The 19,385-nt window shown below is 36.7% G+C and overlaps 1 protein-coding gene across 2 annotated transcripts in view; it reads left to right on the top strand.

Annotated features, from left to right (window-relative positions):
* Positions 1–11,308, top strand: part of VEGFC (vascular endothelial growth factor C) — a 98,471-nt gene extending 87,163 nt beyond the window's left edge. For both annotated transcript variants that reach the window (XM_021076038.1, XM_021076039.1), the window contains exons 5-7: positions 4,636–4,742; positions 5,054–5,387; positions 8,852–11,308. In XM_021076038.1, coding sequence (XP_020931697.1) covers positions 4,636–4,742; positions 5,054–5,387; positions 8,852–8,966 — 556 coding nt within the window. In that variant the 3' untranslated portion in view covers positions 8,967–11,308. The remainder of the gene's footprint in view (positions 1–4,635; positions 4,743–5,053; positions 5,388–8,851) is intronic.

Raw genomic sequence — 19,385 nt, 5'->3', positions numbered from 1 at the left:
AAATTCCTTGGTTCATATGCAGTTATTTTTGAAATCTTAATTCATATGTCCATTCATCCTCTTTCCTACAAAGCTAATTATGTAAGTATGTCTAACACCTTCAAATGAGCACCTATGGTATGAACTGATTTACCAGTGGAACTCAAGTATGAGATTTCAGACCCTGAAGCATATTTTTTCAAAAAGGAAGCCAAATATTCTGGAGTGTGCCTGCTTTTGGTCCTCTCTAATTTTTGCTTAAGGATAATAATGGATAGCACAGCACTCCTATGGCTTGCTGATTGACTAGTAGAAATTACAGCAAAATGTACATGATGGAGACGTTTTCATCAGTACATCCTCTATACTAAGGTTTAGTCTGTGATGTTACCCATAAAGGGGGACTATTAGATCAAATATTTTGTGAAGCTTAATTTTTAATAAATGTCCATGTTATTAGACCAAATCTATCAGTCATTTTTGAAAAATTTTAATAGACTTTCTTTTTAGCAATTTCAGGTTTACAGAAAAACTAAGCAGAAAGTACAGAGAGTTCCCATCACTCTTCCCGCCTCTGCAATTACTCTGTTATTAACATCCTGCATTGGTGTGGTACCTGTGTTACCATTGATGAACCAATATTGAGACATTATTAACTAGCATCCATAGTTTATGTTAATATCTTTTTGTCAAACATTGTATGGATTTTGACAAATGTATAATGACAGGTATCCACCATTATATTATCTTAAAGAATGTTTCAGTGCCCTAGAATTCTTCTGTGCACCATCCCTTCAACTCTGCCTCCCTTTCCCTGAAACACTGCCATCACCCAGTCATTTTGATGTCCTATCAATAGTCCAACGCCCTCAACACATTCTCTTGTTGTTGTTATTGTTAATGAAATGTTGCTAGGATGAGATAGACCAGTGGCTACTGAAGGACATTTTTTACTGAATTCCTGGTTACTTTTTATTGTTTCTCTGATCTAAATAAATGTTAGTTCACATTAAATATAGAAATAAAACTTACAAGCTGATAAATATACTAAGTACTAGATTTGCATTGTTTCAACCTATCAACTTCTCTCAACCTTGTATACCCAAGCAAATCCACAAAAATGGCAAGTTTAAAAGAAGAGGCACACAGGCTTCTAGACTTACTTGAGCATCGTATGTTGCTATGCCTTAGTCCCGGTGATCATCCAGCTCTAAAACAAGCTGTCCTGTACTCAGCAAGCCAATTGGTGATGACTTGGTGTAACTATATCTCAGTTTCAGGTGGTAGCTGAGCTTTTATATATGGCAGGTTACTGCTTTAAAACAATCATTTATATTCACACAAAGGCTGCAAGATTATATTTATAAGCCCATTTTTTATACTAATGCAACTATTTTATTAATCTTTCAAGTATTGTCTAGAAAGATTATTAAAACCATGGAATTTTCATCAATCACCATGTATTCTTTTTAACAAAATCCCCATTTGATCCCGTTCTCCCAGTCACAAGCAAAAAAAGTAACATCAACAGACATAAGCACAAATTAGCATGAAATCAATAAAAACCAATACAAGGGAAGATAAACATGTATTTTTAGATATATCTCTGTTAAATATGTTCTTTTTTATTTTAGAATCTTAAAAATGAATGTAATTCTGATTTCTATTCATATACTGAAAAATCTGCTTAATAACATTGAATATCAAATCCATTTTTACTTTATCATTTTCCATTTGATATTAACCACTCTTGCAAAAATATAAGCAAATCAACAGGTATAGATTGTAAATTGTATTCAAGGACCACAAATGATGAACTCAAGATGAACACAACAATTCGAAGACTTTTGGAATAAACTGTTGAAATAGTTTACCCAGGGCTCTGTGGCTTTGATAATGAAAGAGGGTATTTTCCCCTCTACCTGCTATGCCGACAGCAATCTTAGGCACAGATGATCTGGATTGGTATTCCTCTGTAATATATCACAGGTTTGATTGATGTTGATCATAGTGGGTGAAGTTCAGACAATATCAGCAGTTGGCCATTAGGAAATCAAAACCTTGTTTTGATGTTTTTCCAACATTGTTAATGTGATCAGAGTTCCCCGTGCTATTTTCCTAATGGAGTACAGAGCATCTTATTGGATGTCCCATTGAAGGATCTAAAGATATTTGGGAGGAGTGTATGAGAGCTCATAATATATGCTTTTGGACTAATGTTACTGGATTACTTCCTGCTTTTAACAAGACTCAGCATAAGGTAGCTATTTGAAGAACACAAGTGTGGCCTATAGGGGCCCCATGGTCAGCACAATTTTAATTTAATTTAAATCTTGCTTCCAGTGAGATTAATCAATTAAGAGTATGGTTCATTTCCACAGAAATGAACAGAAAGAATATGCTTTTTAAAGAAATCATTCAGGGAGTTCCCATCATGGTTCAGTGGAAACAAATCTGACTAGGAACCATGAGGTTTCAGGTTGAATTCCTGGTCTTGCTCAGTGGGTTAAGGATCCAGCCTTGCCATGAGCTGTGGTGTAGATCACAGACGCAGCTCAGATCTGGCGTTGCTGTGGCTCTGGCGTAGGCCAGCAGCTGTAGCTCCGATTAGACCCCTGGCCTGAAAACTTCCATATGCCACGGGTGCAGCCCTAGAAAAGACAAAAAGACAAAAAAAAAAGAAAGAAAGAAAGAAAATGCATTTCCCACCTCATATAATTCAGTTCATGATCCACTAATGGGTTGCAACTAACAGCCAGAAAAACATGGGCTTAAGTAACAGCAGTATAAATCATGTGTTGGCAAAATGGAAGATGCTTTTCTACTACGACTCCACCACACTGTGCCCACCTGATGCCCACATGAGGGTGTACTATTTAAACCACATATAGGTCCATATTGGGGCAACACAGCCAAAACGGTTTCACTGTCATTGACAGAAGAGTGATTCCTGAGCCAGGATTAATTTCACTGCTAAGATATAATTACACACAATGCTTCTTATCTGATGGAAGGGCACTCAAATTTTGGATAGGATGTAAATTCAAAAATGATATTGTTTTGGCAAATGGATAAAGACTGTTTATAGAGTTCATGTAGAACAAATATGTTTATGACTTTCCAAGAAAATAAAAACAAAACTATGTAATGCATAGAGACTTGCTCTTGGGAATACCTACAATTATTAAGAAGGTATAATGTTCTCCAGGGAATATTGTTAAGTGAAAAAAAAAGGATTAGAACAGTGTACATGGGGTGCTATCTTCTATGTAACAAAATGATAAAAAATACATACACATACTTTACATCTTTTATTTGCTAAAAGACACACTGACGATATAAAAACCTAAGAAGACACATGCTGGGGATCTGAATCCAAAGAAACTTTTTTAAGTGTACTTTCTCTCATAATTTTAACTCAGATAATCACACAATGTTTTCCATTTTCAAAAACATTAAAAAGCATATCATACATGCAGGATAAAACAAATATCTCAATGTATACTTATATTTAAGCAAATATAAATATTGAAATGGTTAGAAACCAAGATTTTAATGGAACAGATTAGTTTCAAGTCAAAGGGCTAAATTGAAAAACCCAGTAATATTCAATTGGATTTGGAAATAGCACTGTGAAATTTTTTTTTCCCCTAAAATATGTACAGGTGTCTTTTGCTTAAGACCAATAATTTATTTGCAAATTTTCCAGCACAGAAAATTAGTGCTCCCTGAGGGGGTGGGTGATTGCAGGTGAGGAGGAAAAAATGGGCAGGATGAGCTTATGGCCTCTGTTTATCCCAGAAAGCAGAGAAGTTGGAAAATTAAAGGGCCCATGGCATACAGCACTAACAAAGAGGTCCCAGTTAGCAAACAGTGGGATGGCTGGTACATCAAAGGGACATTTGGTGTACCTGACTGAAGCCCATGTGTTCAGAGTTTGTAGTAAAATAAATAAGAAAGATGGAAGAAAGACAGAAAGGAAAAACTAGAACAACAGCAAAAAAAGCATGGTCTTTGATTCCTTTCCGAGGAATATGGCATTTCTTATTAATGGACCCTTTATAGTTATGGGCATCTGGGCTTCAGACGTTAAGTCAGGAAAGGCTGTTCCTATAGAATTGGCTGAAAAAGCCAAAAAATGGAAGAAACCCCAGTGGCTACCAATCTCCTACTAATAGATTACTAAAATAAATAATAGTACATCCATTTTATGGACTACTGTGAAACCAGTAAAAATAATGGAACAAATTTTATGAAATGACATGTAAAGTTGTCCAAAATAAATTGTTTAATGGAAAAAGTAAATTTCAGAATAGTATAAAAGGCTTTATCCCAGTTTTGCATGAACTAAAACAATATGTGATATGCAAGTAAATGTATTTGCCTTAAAAAGATGGAAGTCTGGCATCTTCGGTATACATCTTCGATATGAGACCATACCACTAACAGTGGGCACCTCTGGAACTTGAATTTGACAGCACCTGTGGATGGGATAGTTTGAGAGGGAACATGTGCATTTCATTTCATATATTCTTAAATCACTTTAATTTTTTTTTTTTTGGCAAGCGCGCATTGATCTTGCAATACATCAGTAAGAAAAGAGATGATCCTTTCCATGTACCAGTTATACTTTTGTTTAACCTGTCTCTCCCACAGGTGCCAGGCTGCAAACAAGACTTGCCCCACAGACTACATATGGAATAATCACTTCTGCAGGTGCCTGGCTCAGCAAGATTTTATTTTTTCCTCTAATGCCGGAGATGGTAAGCCCAATGGTGTTCTAAAGACTAAATGCCAAGGGTCTCTATTTTGATTAACAAATACCATAATATTAAAATCACATGTTCAATATTCATTCTCATGCTTTGACCTAAGTCACTGCAACACAGGACATTTTCTGCTTCATACTGGAATTGTTTTGAACTTCTTTTTAAAGGAACCTGCCTGTCTTTGTGCACAACCCTTTAATGAACCACATGAAAAGGAATAAGCTTTTAAATGCTTTTTGTTGTTTCACACCACACCTAGATCCAAGTAAGGTTATAAAAAAGATGTTCTGACTGTGTTTGTCTAGACTCTGCGGATGGCTTCCATGACATCTGTGGCCCCAACAAGGAGCTGGATGAAGAGACCTGTCAGTGTGTGTGCAGAGGGGGGCTTCGACCTTCCAGCTGTGGACCCCACAAGGAGCTAGACAGAAACTCATGCCAGTGTGTCTGTAAAAACAAACTTTTCCCCAACTCGTGTGGGGCCAACCGAGAATTTGATGAAAACACATGCCAATGCGTATGTAAAAAAACCTGCCCAAGAAATCAACCCTTAAACCCTGGAAAATGTGTCTGTGAATGTACAGAAAACCCACAGAAATGCTTCTTAAAGGGAAAGAAGTTTCAGCATCAAACATGCAGGTAAGAAATCTTCAGAAAGAGTATTTATTTCTCTTACTGGAACTAGTTTTCTCAGCCCAAAGCAATTTTCTCAATCAAAACATTGATTGTTAGAATGGGACTAGATTAGTTCTAAAAAATGAATTCTGATGTTTTATAACCAATGCTAAACTTTTGTGGGACTGTGATTGCTCCCAAAAAAGCAAGATGGGAGCCCTGGGAACCAAGACCAGATCTAAGGTCAGAACGCACTCTAAGTCCTTGTCCCAGAAACTAAGGTAGTAGTTCTCAACACGAGTTGGAGAACAGATGCACAGGATCGTCGCCTGTGGAGCATTTGCAAAATACATCCAGGCAGTGCACATGTGTCCCCACCAAAAATGATGATAATACTGTGAGATGTAATTTTGGACAGCTGTTCCAAGCGCAGAAAAGGTGCACAATTTACAAAAGATAGGATAGTACCATTGACTGTGGAATCACATCTAGAAATGAAAATAGTTAAGCTAAGTATTTAATGAAATTAGAGGAAAAAATCAGTACGTTGTTAAAGGTTACTCAAGACATTCCTAGACCTGATTTTCCTCCTTTCTTCCCCAGAAAAATAGGAGTCTCTTGAACTCAAACACTTTCAGTGTTAACCACTGAACTTCTTCCTCTCTGGTCTGAGAATAAGCCAGCCCTGTGCTTTGGCCGTTTCCTCCCACTTTCCTTTAGCCTGGCTCCACCAATTATGCCCTCTCTTCCATTCCTTTAATGTCCTCAACTCTACTGTCCTTCTCCCTCACTTTACAAAAGCTCTGAAGTTCTTCTATTTTATTGGCATCTAACTGCAATATTGAGCATTCTTTAGCAACCAAGCCCTGTTCTTGTCTTCTGAATGGCTCTAAGACCAGGCATCTGAGGTTTATCTCTGTCTTCACCTCTCATCTCTCATGTATTCATCCTACTGTTACCAGTGTATGCCCTAGGAGTCCATGAGACCCTTCACTGCCTCATCCAATGGACAATGTGGTCTTTCTGTCACTTGTCCTTTCTGTAGTTGTGTAGTTTCTCTTCAGGTGCCTTCTTTTCTGGTTGAAACAACATTGTGCTTTCCTGGTTGTCCTTTTTGTTTTCTCAGCCTTTGTTCTCCATCACGCTCTCTTCTTCCACCCACTCTTTGCAGATGGTGGTAACACCCTTTCACCACATGATTATTCACAGGACTTTAAACTTACCTTTTCATTTATTTACAATTTAGTATCTGCATGGATGTTCATCATTACTTTTATCTTCAGTAAATTGTCCTTTATGATTCTCAAGAGTTTGTGCTCACATTTCGCTTTATATTTCTCTTTTTTTAATCTCCTAGAGCATCTATTTCACTTAATGTTATAAATGAAGGCAAATAAATATACTGGTGTAAATGCTTATTAGGAGTATTTCAGTTTAAAAAACAGAGTATCCAAACTTCATTCTACAGAAAAAGAACCTGATGACCTGAGAAATTAAACTACTTGCTCAAATTTACTCAACCAGGTAGTAATAAAGTGCTATCAATAATGCAGATGTTTTATACCCTTTGCATTACAAAACACAATTACATACAAAATACAAATCAAGTTCATAAGACACTAAATACTAATCCAAATGCCAAATAGCTGTATAGCAAATACACACAGATGGTTTTGGGTAGTTGTCTTTTGTATACAGAATTTCTTAGATCTTTTAATCCTCAGAATTTTCCTTTTACTTCATAACATAGCACACTTACAACCCGAAATTAACTCCAAGTACTATTCTACATTCTTTTCTAAAATTTGCCTAAAATTATATTAAATTGACTTTTCTGGGGATTACTTTATGTTTCTGATGATCTGCCCACACTAACATATAAGCTTCTGCATACAGACTCCCATGAATCTAGGTATCTCACTGATAACATTTTTTCCCTTTATCATTCCAGAAGACCTTACAGGAATCATTTTGTTTCCTCCTTAGAATATTTTGAACATAACTATATTCCAGTTTTACTTGCATATCCTACTCTAATTATCAAAAGGATCCAGAAATGAAGAATAAGAATGCTACATCTTCTGAAAGCTCATTAAAACATTTTGTATATTAAATCTGAGTGAACCCAGTTTACAGTGACAAGTTTTGTTTACATAAAACTGACCAGCTATTATATTTTTCTACAGAATTCTTGTATTAACTTAGTAGGAAAGATTCCTGTCATTGTATTTCTCCTTGTAGCATACATTGTTTCCCAATAGCTTTCTATTTGCTGAATCTCTCCCCATGTTCATTTTCCTAAGTGTATATAATTCCAGGTTTTGTACATCTACTAAAGCAAAAAAAAAAAAAAAAAAAAAAAAAAAAACCATAGTTTAATATTTTGAAAATATATATACTCCTCATTTTCTCTTCATACTTATTCCAAAAGTATGGCAGGCAGGGTATACATTCTGTGGTTGGTTCACTGCTTTAGTCAGCAACTTCCATTGATTATTGAGAATTGCATCTTTTTAGTAAAGGAATACCAGTGGCCTTATAATAATGCATTTGTATTAGAAATGAAAATAAGTAATACTTTAACTAGATGTGCTTTCTTTTCTGGAGCAAAAGGAATGATAGTTCCGAATCACACTTGTAGTTTTCCTGTCGTGCATTTTTGATGTCCAGGCTACCTTGCACTTTCCTCTGTGCCTCCATCCCCATTGCCCCATGTTACTTAGACTCACCTTCCAAAAAGCCCCTCAGACATGACTCCCATTCAGTGTAGCACTTGGGCTGCCAATGGTATTGGCTTTTTGGTGGTTTGGCCTTTCACCATTACTAGAAACTGGACATCTAGGGTAGAAGAGGGACCCCATAATGAATATTGTCCCTTGCTGACCCTGCCCCTGCCCCCTGACCATACTGTTTTCACATAGAGCCCAGGTATGAAAGGGAGTGTGAGCCACCATGGTGCAGCCAGCCTGCTGCCATCGGCGCCAAGACAAGAGTGAGGGTGGGGCCCTCGCTGCAGACCCTGGTCCTGCCAGAAGGGCTGGGCTCCATCTCTCAGAAGTCTGGGTTCCAAACGAGTCCCAGATTCTTATGAAGACTGCTGGGCCTATGTGATCACGTGAAATTGGCAGACCTTAAATATTCACTTTCAAAATTTATTTTATGTTCCTTTCATCCAGGAAGCACAGAGCACTTCAAAAGAACTAGTACTAATAATACCTCATTCTCCCACTTGTTATATCTGCAATCAAGACTGGGCTTTTGTTGTTTTTTTTTAAGTTTTTCCATTCCTCTTAAATTTTGTAATTCCGGGCACAAACTGTAGCAATTTATAAACTGGAGAACAGTTTTATGATAAAATGAGTAACTTTGTTCTAGCTTGAAAACTTAGAAAAAACAGTGCTTAGAAAAAAAAAAAAAAGTGCTTTTGTAGCCTAACAAATTCATCACCATGGTCTTTAACAGAAGTCTGTCCTTCTTTGTTCCCCTAGTTGTTACAGACGACCGTGTACAAATCGAATGAAGCATTGTGAACAGGGACTTTCATTTAGTGAAGAAGTATGTCGCTGCGTCCCTTCATATTGGAAAAGACCACATATGAACTAAGACTGTACTCTTTTCTAGTTCATAATTTTTTCTCTTATGGGAAACTGTGTTGCCACATTAGAACTCTGAGCACAGAGACTTTGTGGGACCCTGGTAACAAAGACAGAAGTCAGTTTCCGGAACCACGTGGAACATTAACAGAAATGGACTGGAGTTCATCTGCAAAAGACCTCTTTAAAAGACTGGTTTCCTGTCAATGACCAAACAGCCGAGGTTTTTCTCTTGTGATTTAAAAAAGAAAGAATAATGACTATATAATTTATTTCCACTAAAAATATTGTTTCTGCATTCATTTTTATAGCAATAACAATTGGTAAAGCTCACTGTGATCAATATTTTTATATCAAGCAAAACATGTTTCAAATAAAATGAAAATTGTATTATAAGATGTTCAGTCCAGTACCATCTTAGGCTACAGGCAAAACCTAATATTATGAAAATACTCATTTCCACCTGCCCTTTCTCTTTTTCTCTCACCAGATGTCAGATTTTGATTGCTATGGAAAAGTTTGATCCTGTAGAAGGAAGTTTCAGGGAGACAGCAGTTGCTATTACGTTTTAGTTAAACTTAGTATATTTAATGAGTATAAACATTTTAGCACATGATGCTTTTGAATTTATAGGCAAGGGAATAAATAGAGATTTGACATATCGTCTTAAAAGAATCAACATATCATCTTATAAGATAGTCTACTTGGCATGTCCGAGTGATTGAAAGTTACTCAGTGTTCTAGGAGCATCCAGATTCTTAGCCTGGAATAAGACCTCTCAGTATATATTAAAATGGTTTTACAATATCTTACTCCAAAAGAATCTTTTCCAAATATTTATTTGCTTCTGACCAGCTAAAATACTTTTTGTAAGCTGAAGTGCTCCTATCCAACACATACAAAATAAACTGGAAATGACATTTAAATGCTCATTTGTGTTTAAAAAAGGAGACATTTCAGTCACACAAAGTGCTTGTTTCATTTTTTTAAAAAGGCAGCACACTAAAAAAACACATGTTTTTCTCTGGGAACAAATAGTTTACCTACATAAATATAACCACAAGAGTGGTTTGCTTGTTGACAGAGAATTGATTATTTGCTGGTTAGGACATGGCTACTAGCAAATGAAAATACATGGCCACTAGCAAATACATAAGAATAAGTCATCCTGAAAGGAGGAAAAAAATCTAGAGTTATATAAAAATAAGTCTCTTGAAACTTGCAAATTTAACAAAAACATTTTAAAATGGTATAGGAGACTATCTCAGTACAACACAAAATATTAGTATCTATATGCTCTACTATAAAATAATTTATTTTTTAAAAAGATTTGATTAAGAGGTTGATGACCTAAAAATATTGAAACACTGAGTATTTTCTTTTTTTGCCTTTTTTTTTTAAGGCCACAATTGCAATATATGGAAGTTCCTCGGCTAGGGATTGAATCCCACCACAGCTATTGCAACGCTGGACCCTTTAACCCACTACTCTGAACCAGGAACACAACCTTTGTAGGGACCCGAGCCACTGCAGTCAGATTCTGAACCCACTGTATCACAGTGGCAACTCCAACACTGACTGTTTTCAATACTGACTTCTAAAACAATGTTACATGCAACAATTACTGAATTCCAGTTACATGCTCCACACAACTTTAACATCTAGTTCATAAAATCAGATTTCTTATGTATTGGGAAAAAGAAGTCATCATCTAAAATTCTCTCATTATACATTTAGGGACTGTCTATATTTTAGTAAAGATGACTCTGATGCTTTTAGGCAGAAGAAAATATATACATTGTACAGTCTACCTACCAGCTAAGGTCTAGATAATTTTCAAACTTGAAAATTAGCAAACAACAACAATAATAAAAACAAAAGAAAAATACAAGTAAATTTGACAGCAACTACAGTTTTATCAAAATTTCGAGAGAACAAATTCAAGAGTCATTACAAACAGAAAAATGGAATCATAATAACATCTTTCCACCTGATGGAGAGGCATGATTCCTTGTGCAAAAATGGTGACCTTCTGTGAAATTCACCTGAGATTCAATTTAATAATTTTCATCACATTTAAGCCAAGAATGTAAGACAAACATTATGTAATCTGTTATGTCAATCTGGTCAATCATTTTAGTCTTGATACATTTTAAACATATTAGTTTTTTTAGTTAATTAAAAAAAAAATCTATTCTAGGTTACAAATGAGCCCCCTGAGAGGCCACATAGAGAGTATTAGAACCTGGTACAATGACCATTGTAAGTTATCAGCTTTAAACAAATTTAAACTATGTGTTGACAATTAGTTCCTCAGAATATATGGGTAAGCAAAAAAAAAAAAAAAAAAAATCACTTGACCGAAATTTAAAACGTGAAGCATGCCAGAAAAAATAACATTTAATTTATCCCTGGAGATGTAATAATTTTGGTGAAAAGCAAGAATAACATCAACAAAGACAATACTTTGCCAGAGATTTTTGTAAGCAATTTTACGTGGACCATAAAAATCTCACTCCACTACATTATAGTAATTGAGGTTTTGTGGTGCCAGTTAATGAGACGGAGCAGAGACCAAGCTAAACAGTCATTTAAAATATTAGCAAATAGGATTCAGCATGAAGCTAAAATATACAGTGAGTGTGTTCATAAACTCTGCAAGACTCCAGTTATCCATCCAGTCGATTCTAAAGGATAGAAAGATGAGGAAACACTGGAAGCTATGCAGCAACACTTCATCTAGCCAAATCTTGGAAAGTTTATAAACAGAATTTTATGTCTAGAAATCGAATACTGTATACTCTTGTTTAAAACTCAAAGAACAAAATATTTTGGTATGCAGTTAACAAGAGCTTCCAGATCTTATTTCCACCCCCGCCCCCCGCCTTTGGAAGGGGTTTATGCTAACTGCTTGAGTGAAACAGATTCCATTATTAGACATTTAAAAATAGACTCTATCCTCCACACCTATAGTACTAAAAGCAGAAGTCTGAGGGGTGACCATCAGTGGCATACCCTGAATGTACTTCGTTAAGAGAAGGGAAAAGGATCACTCACTAGCCTGCGCATCATCTAGACTTCCTCTGGGGGCACCTGCTCTGAAGGAATTTTATTCAATGAGCAAGAGAAAAGAAGCAGACCCCACAGGTGAGAGAGGTCACTTGAGAGCACTTATGGCACAATGCCAAAGTTTATACCCCTCCTTACCTGGTTGCATTCCTATATTCACCCACCCAGGAAGTGCTGGGGCAAAGGGTCCCTTGGCTCCACTTCATCCACACTTGACCTTCCTTTAGCAGGTTTTCCAAAGGATGCTTTTTTGGGACTTTACCTATTGAACCGAAAATGAGAATACAGAGGAAAAAGAGTATTTCCCTCTGCTGCAGTAGCAGACAGTGCATTGACATGTCTGATGTTTCTTTATCTAGACGAACTGTAGAAAGTTCTGAATAAATCCAATGATGGTATTCTAAAAAGCAATTGTTTAAGGAAGTCCTTGACACGTACGTTGTAAAGTAAGTACTAGCTTATCTGTTCATGTTTGATTTTTTAATATATTGGCTCTTTTTTAAGTGGGAAGAAGCTATCTGTTAACTTGTGGAAGTGTAAATGGGGTTTAATGGTTTGAAAAAATGCTTAAACCCAAGTTCCGCAAATCTTTTATCTTCATTCCAAGGCCAACAACTCATCACTTTATAAAATCATCTTGTAACAGAAGACACACTGGACTGGGAACTATAAGCCAAGCATTTAATCCTGACTTTTCTGCTTTGTCCTTGAGCAAATCACCAAAATCTTCTAAGTCTCAATTTCCTAAACTGTGAAAGGAAGGAGCTGAATTAAACTGTGTGTGATGCCCATCTCTGAAGTTTACAAAGTTTGTACTAAACTACATTTAAAAAGAGCATTTCTAAGAACTTCAGGGATGCCCCATTCCTGAGGTTAGTGACCCTGTTAAGAGGAAATATTAATCTTTTAAAAATGTTTCGTGGAAGAATTATAAATGAAAAAATTGATCTCCCTTATACTATAATTCTAATTCTTAAATTCTAATTTAGATAACTCAAAACATCATTTTTTTCTGATTTGTTTATATCAAAGGTGGTCACACATGGAGACGTTGGAAATTTTCTTTCAACTGTTGGAAAAGTAAATATGTCAAAGAAACAAAACCAAGCACCTTTCACAGACAAGCAAAAATTGCAACTTCCCATGCACTGTTTCCAAACCTCAGTCAGAGGCGCATGTACTATATCTCACCCTGGCAAAGCTGCTGCAGCAGAAACTGACTTCCAACACGATCTGCAGTTCTGATGACAGGACTTGATTAGGAACTGGGCCTGCACCATCAGGATCTGGCATCTACACATTTGTAAGTACAGAGGTCAAACCATCTAGTAGTAACCATAGTCTGTCCACAGACTTAACCATAATGGTTTTGAGTTGATAAAAATGATTTTAAGATATCATTAACAACTTCTTTTAAATCCAGTAATAACTCTCTAGATAAGAATTTGAAACTCTCTCAATCTGAAATACTTAATTTTTCAAATAAATTTATAGTTTTAAAAGAAGAAAAATATTTATATTCAACACATACTACCTTATGTGACTTTATAACAATATTTGTAGTATTTTGTTAATGTGGAATTTTCTCATCATTTTAAAGCAGTTGCACATAATCTTTTTAAAAATTAATTTCCTTATATTTAAATTATTATATTTAAATTCAGTAGAAATTCTTTTTTGAGAATATAATTATACCTCCACCATGTAACTATGTAGCTGACTTTGTCATTAAACTTTAATTTTAAAAAGACTGTCTTCGACAACAACAATAACAACAAAAAGACAAAAAAAAAAAAAAAAAGAAGGAGTTCCCGTCGTGGCGCAGTGGTTAACGAATCCGACTAGGAACCATGAGGTTGCGGGTTCGGTCCCTGCCCTTGCTCAGTGGGTTGGTGATCCGGCGTTGCCGTGAGCTGTGGTGTAGGTTGCAGACGCGGCTCGGATCCCGCGTTGCTGTGGCTCTGGCGTAGGCCAGTGGCTACAGCTCCCATTCGACCCCTAGCCTGGGAACCTCCATATGCCGCGGGAGTGGCCCAAGAAATAGCAACAACAACAACAACAACAAAAAGACAAAAAAAAAAAAAAAAAAAAAAAGACTGTCTTCGGTTTGAGTCATATATTGAAACACTTGCCATCAAGATTCCACTGCACTCTTCCTAATGTGTAAAAAAATGTATCATATCATATGTCACATTATTTATATTTCTTATTTCCTCTCTATGGCAGTTTTTTGTTTTTTATGGCACTACTTTGTGCTCCCCATGTCTTACTTAGCCTAAACAATAAGCTTTAACTCCTGATCATTTCTCTTCTTATTCCCATCTTCTGATGTTTCTACTCCACAGTGTTTTTCGCAATTGTTTCTCAGTGATATGGTTTCACAGGAAGGAGGCAGGATGTGGGTTATGTCAAATCCAACATCCCCACCTTCCTCCAGTTCTACTCCAGGCTTGTGACTGAAGGACTGGTGATCCATCGTCAGATGGTGTCTCTTAATTTTGATGTTTTTGAAGCTTCTGTTTCTCCTTGAGCACAAAGTGAACAGGTCACAGACTAGCATTTGCTACTAAGAAGGAGGACAAAGGAAGGGAGGGAGAAAGAAGGAGGGAGGGAGGAGATGAAAAGATGAAAACAGGAAGGAGGGACAAGAAAAAGGTGAGGAAGGGTCAGAAAGGAAAATAAGACAGGCAAAGCAGGCACAAGAGAATATTAAGACAAGAATGAAGCTTTAGAATGACCTGTTAGGAAGGGGATGGAAGTGTGGCAGACTCTCAAAATGCACCAGAAAAACTCAGCAGTTTGTGAACAAGAAGACAAAGGTAAAATTGTACTACCTGCTGAGTAGTTCTTGAATTGGAATATAGTTTTACTAAGCAAATGGTGTGAACACCATGACAGTTCTTTGAAAACTGGTAAAAGTGAAATAAAACAATTACTATAAGATATTTGACATGAAATAACTTCCCTCTCTACTTGTGGGCCTGGACACTGAATTCACATCACTCACCATCTATTGTTGGGAATTGCTTTTGAGAAGATCACAAGGAAACAAAGAATTTCTTCATCTCTAAATTTAAAGCAGATGTTTTTGCATGTAATGTCAGGTCACGTGAGAATTTTGTTGTGATATTTTTTTCCTGACAAGTAATGTGACAGGTTTACACTGTGTGTGAGGAAATGACAGGCTCTGATTCCCCTGTAGCATGTCTGGGGAGCAATGACGGGCTTGCAGGATGCAGTAAAGAGGAGTGTGACTTCCCCTGGATCCTACTGGAGCGTACCCACATTCCTTGCTCTGGGGAACCTGATGCTTCAAAAGGCTGAAGAGATACTGGAGGTTGCAGGGTTATCTTGAACAATCCACTCTTTGCATCTGAGATAATTCCTGGGATTTGAGTTGCACCTCAAAGGGGTTTTTAGCAATTCTAAAAGTCAACCTCTCATTTTTCACAAAGGAGAACTGCTAAAGGTTTCTCCCATGACAGACAATGGAGGAACAGAGTGCACATGAAAACACAGGGCAAGCAACTGTTTACAATGACAACCAATGTGTGTTCTACCAATTCCTAGGTTGGACACCAGACCCCCAGACCTCATTCTACAGAGCAGCCCTGCTTTTATCTGTTTTATGTCTAGATATTGGGAGGGGTTCTTTTATTTTTATTTTTAAATTTTTTTTATGGCTGCACCTCCAGCATATGGAAGTTCCTGACCTTGGGCTTGAATCAGAGCTGCAGCTGCAGGCCTATGCCACAGCTTGCTGCAATACTGGATTCTTAATTCAATAAGTGAGGCCATTGATTGAATCCACGTCCTCATGGAGACCACAATGGGTCCTTAACCTTCTGAGCCACAATGGGAACTCCAGATTTTATTTTTAATAAAAGTCCTTTGCCAATTCTCTTTTTATAACTGCTCTAAAATATGACATTTACCTTACTAAATTACTTTAACAAGCTCTTGCTCTCTGTCAAAGCCATCACCTCCATAGAAGCAGCTGTGGCTAAGTTTGGCCAAAAGCCTATAGGACTAAAATGCCACTCCTCGACCAAAGAACCATCATGTGGCTGCAAGGGCAGTATGCTCTTATCAGGAGAGAGAAAGAGTTCTTAAGTCCTGTGCAAAATGCCCTAGCTGAAATGATGCTTACAACAGAGAATTTATGAGAAAACCTAGGTAGGTTCAGTTTTATTAAAAAAAAAAATCACTGGAAAATAGCTTACAAAGTTGTGTTAGTTTCAGGTGTACAGCAAAGTAAATCCGTTATGCATATGCATATACCCATTCCCTTTCTGATTCTTTTCCCATATAGGTTATTACAGAGTATTGAGTCAATTTCCCTATGCTATACAGTAGGTCCTTGTTACCTGTCTATTCTATATATAGTAGTTTGTATAAATAAATCCCAACCTCCTAGTTTATCCCTCCCATCATGTTTCCCCTTTGCAAACCATTAAGTTTGGTTTCAAAATCTTTGAGAATGTTTCTGTTTTGTAAGTTCTGTTGTATCAATTTTATTAGCTTGCACATATGAGTGATCTAATGTGATATTTTTCTTTCTCTAATTCAGGCTTTAAAAAAATTAAGCTCATTGAACAGCCTTTGACCAAAACACAAATATAACTCAACATGAGCTGAGCTGGAGCACCCTCTAGGTTGGATGGATAATCAACTGCTCCCCTTCAGCCACAAGGCATTATTCTTGGGCCACATCCATAGTCTTGATTTTCTCATCCCTTATGAAGAGGTGTCCCACCAAGGACTTTGAATCTGTGAACAAAGGGGAGCCTCCCTCATCTGAACATGCATAATTTCTGTCAGCAGGTTGGTATGAACTCAGCTCATTTTTAAAAATGCTTTGCCCTATCTCAGTCTGATCAGCTGCCGTAACAGAATACCACAGACTGGATGGCATACTCAACAGAATTTATTTCCTCACATTTCTGGAGGCTGGACATCCAAGATCAAGGAGCTGGCCAGGTGGATTCCTGGTGAAATCTCTCTTCATCACTTGTAACAGCGCCATGCATCCTCACTGTGTTCCTATGTGGTCTTTCTTCAGGACATCTGGGAGGGAATGGTATCTCTGGTATCTTGTCCTCTTCTCATAAGGACAACTGCCCTCTCAGACCAAAGCCCCAGCCGTATGGCCTCATGTAACTGTAATTACCTCCCTAACAGTCCTATTTCCTAATGCAGTAACCTTGGGGGTTAGGGCTTCCATGTAGGAATCTGGAAGGGACACAGTTCAGAACACTGCAGCCTGTGCAAATTTTAAGTGGTAAGAAAAAGTTGAATGCAAATCAAACATTTGGACTCCAAAGAAAGTTTGGCAGAATGCCTGCATCATGTTGGGTGCTGGTGTGAGAGCATATGTAGAGAAAATACCTAATTCAGGAACTCAAGTTATACCTGATTCTCTGGGGGGGGTGTGTGTGTGTGTGTGTGTATCAGAATACCCTGTATTGTAATAAGCCTGTGTTGATCCCATTATCTGATGCTTTCATGCATCACCACACATTCTTAATTTGTCAGAAGGAAATCTGGAGATAACTGTGGCAAATCTAGAAATGATTTTTTTCAAGCAAAACATAAGCTGGTGATTGCATTCAGCATGGGGATGCTATGGGTGACCAAGAATCAGAGCCCCTTTTGTTGATTTCAAAGAGAAATTCTTTCATTCCTTGGTTGCAGCTGGTTGCAAAATTGGCAAAGACGTTCGTGTTTAGAATAGCACTTAATCCACAATAAGCCCTCAGTAAGTAATTTCTATAATTTTTAGTAGTTTCCAATGCCAAATCCTTTTTTCACCCAGCATTAAAGTATACAGAATTTTAGCCTCATTTACAAATTGCAACAAAGTTCCGAAGAGCAAAAACTTGAGAAATTGTCAGGACTCAGCCAAGTATAAAATTTTAGAATCTGAATGTATCACCACTCCTGATTATAACAAAACAATGTTGTAATACATTTTGGAATTCAATCATACATTTTGTCAAATTAGGTCATGAAACTTTGTGCTTTAAATGTATCAATCCAATCCTTTGTTCCTTAATATGTAAAAGAGTTTACTAGAGGCTAGCTTTGAAAGATCAAGATAGGAGTTCCCGTCGTGGCGCAGTGGTTAACGAATCCGAGTAGGAACCATGAGGTTGAGGGTTTGATCCCTGGCCTTGCTCAGTGGGTTAAGGATCCGGCGTTGCCATGAGCTGTGGTGTAGGTGGCAGACGCAGCTTGGATCCCGCGTTGCTGTGGCTCTGGCATAGGCTGGCAGCTACAGCTCCGATTAGACACCTAGCCTGGGAACCTCCATATGCCGTGGGAGCGGCCCCAGAAATGGCAAAAAGACAAAAAAAAAAAAAAAAAAGAAAGAAAAAAGAAAGATCAAGATAAATGTTCTGAGAACGAGGGGCATTTCTAACAATAAAAAATGTGGGGATTTTTTGGTAAAAAAAATACAGAAAGAAAAGGAAACGAATGAGAAGAAATAATTTTAAAAGCCTCTGAATATTAACGATATTACATTGGAAATAAACTTTCTATTTAAATGTCTATTTGATTAAGAATTTCTCATATCATTTTGATAGGAGTTTATTTTAATAAAATGCACTTTAAGCATAAACCTTAGAAATTCAATTTAAATCAGCACTTAAACATTAACTATGAAGTGTGTTCTTACTGCATTTTTAAAGGGAATATGATCTGGAAAATTTCATTGAAAAATGCATCATGTTCCTGTGCTTTAAAATGAACAAAGAAGGAAAACTGTCTTTAATATATAACTTGCTTGTAAGATTAGATATAACTATTAAACAGCTGTTGGATTAAAAAAATACCATAACTTAGAAATAGCTTGTTGGGAATTTTCATCTGCTTCTAGCAGATTTGAATTTAATTTATTACTCTTTCTCTCAACAGAAAATAAATGTATAGATACCTACTGAAATTCACAGCACCTCTTCGAAAGAGATGAACAACAGACCCCTTAATCAAGGTGGTTCAAAACAGAGTTTACTGAAAAGGGCTAAAGTGTAGAATTATGATAGCTTGGAGGAAGAGAGGTAATAAATTTAATATACAACTATAAAAATGATGAGACCAAAGTGTATGTGCCTATATAATTTCAAAATACTAATAGGCAAATTCACAGTAAAACAGGACTCTACTAAAATATTAATAAAAATATAGACCATCCTCCATGCTACAAATCCTAACAAAACTGAAATGTTATCAATAAGATTCAACTTTCAGGTGATACTTTTATTTTATAACAACCACATAAAGCTATTCTATAAGGACTCACTCTGCACAAATTAGGGAACTAAAATGGTCTTGAAATAAAACACATATCCATACAAAT

Source organism: Sus scrofa, chromosome 15 (assembly GCF_000003025.6).
Source record: "Sus scrofa isolate TJ Tabasco breed Duroc chromosome 15, Sscrofa11.1, whole genome shotgun sequence".
In the NCBI taxonomy this organism is placed as follows: Eukaryota; Metazoa; Chordata; class Mammalia; order Artiodactyla; family Suidae; genus Sus; species Sus scrofa.
This window is presented reverse-complemented; position numbering and strand designations above follow the sequence as displayed.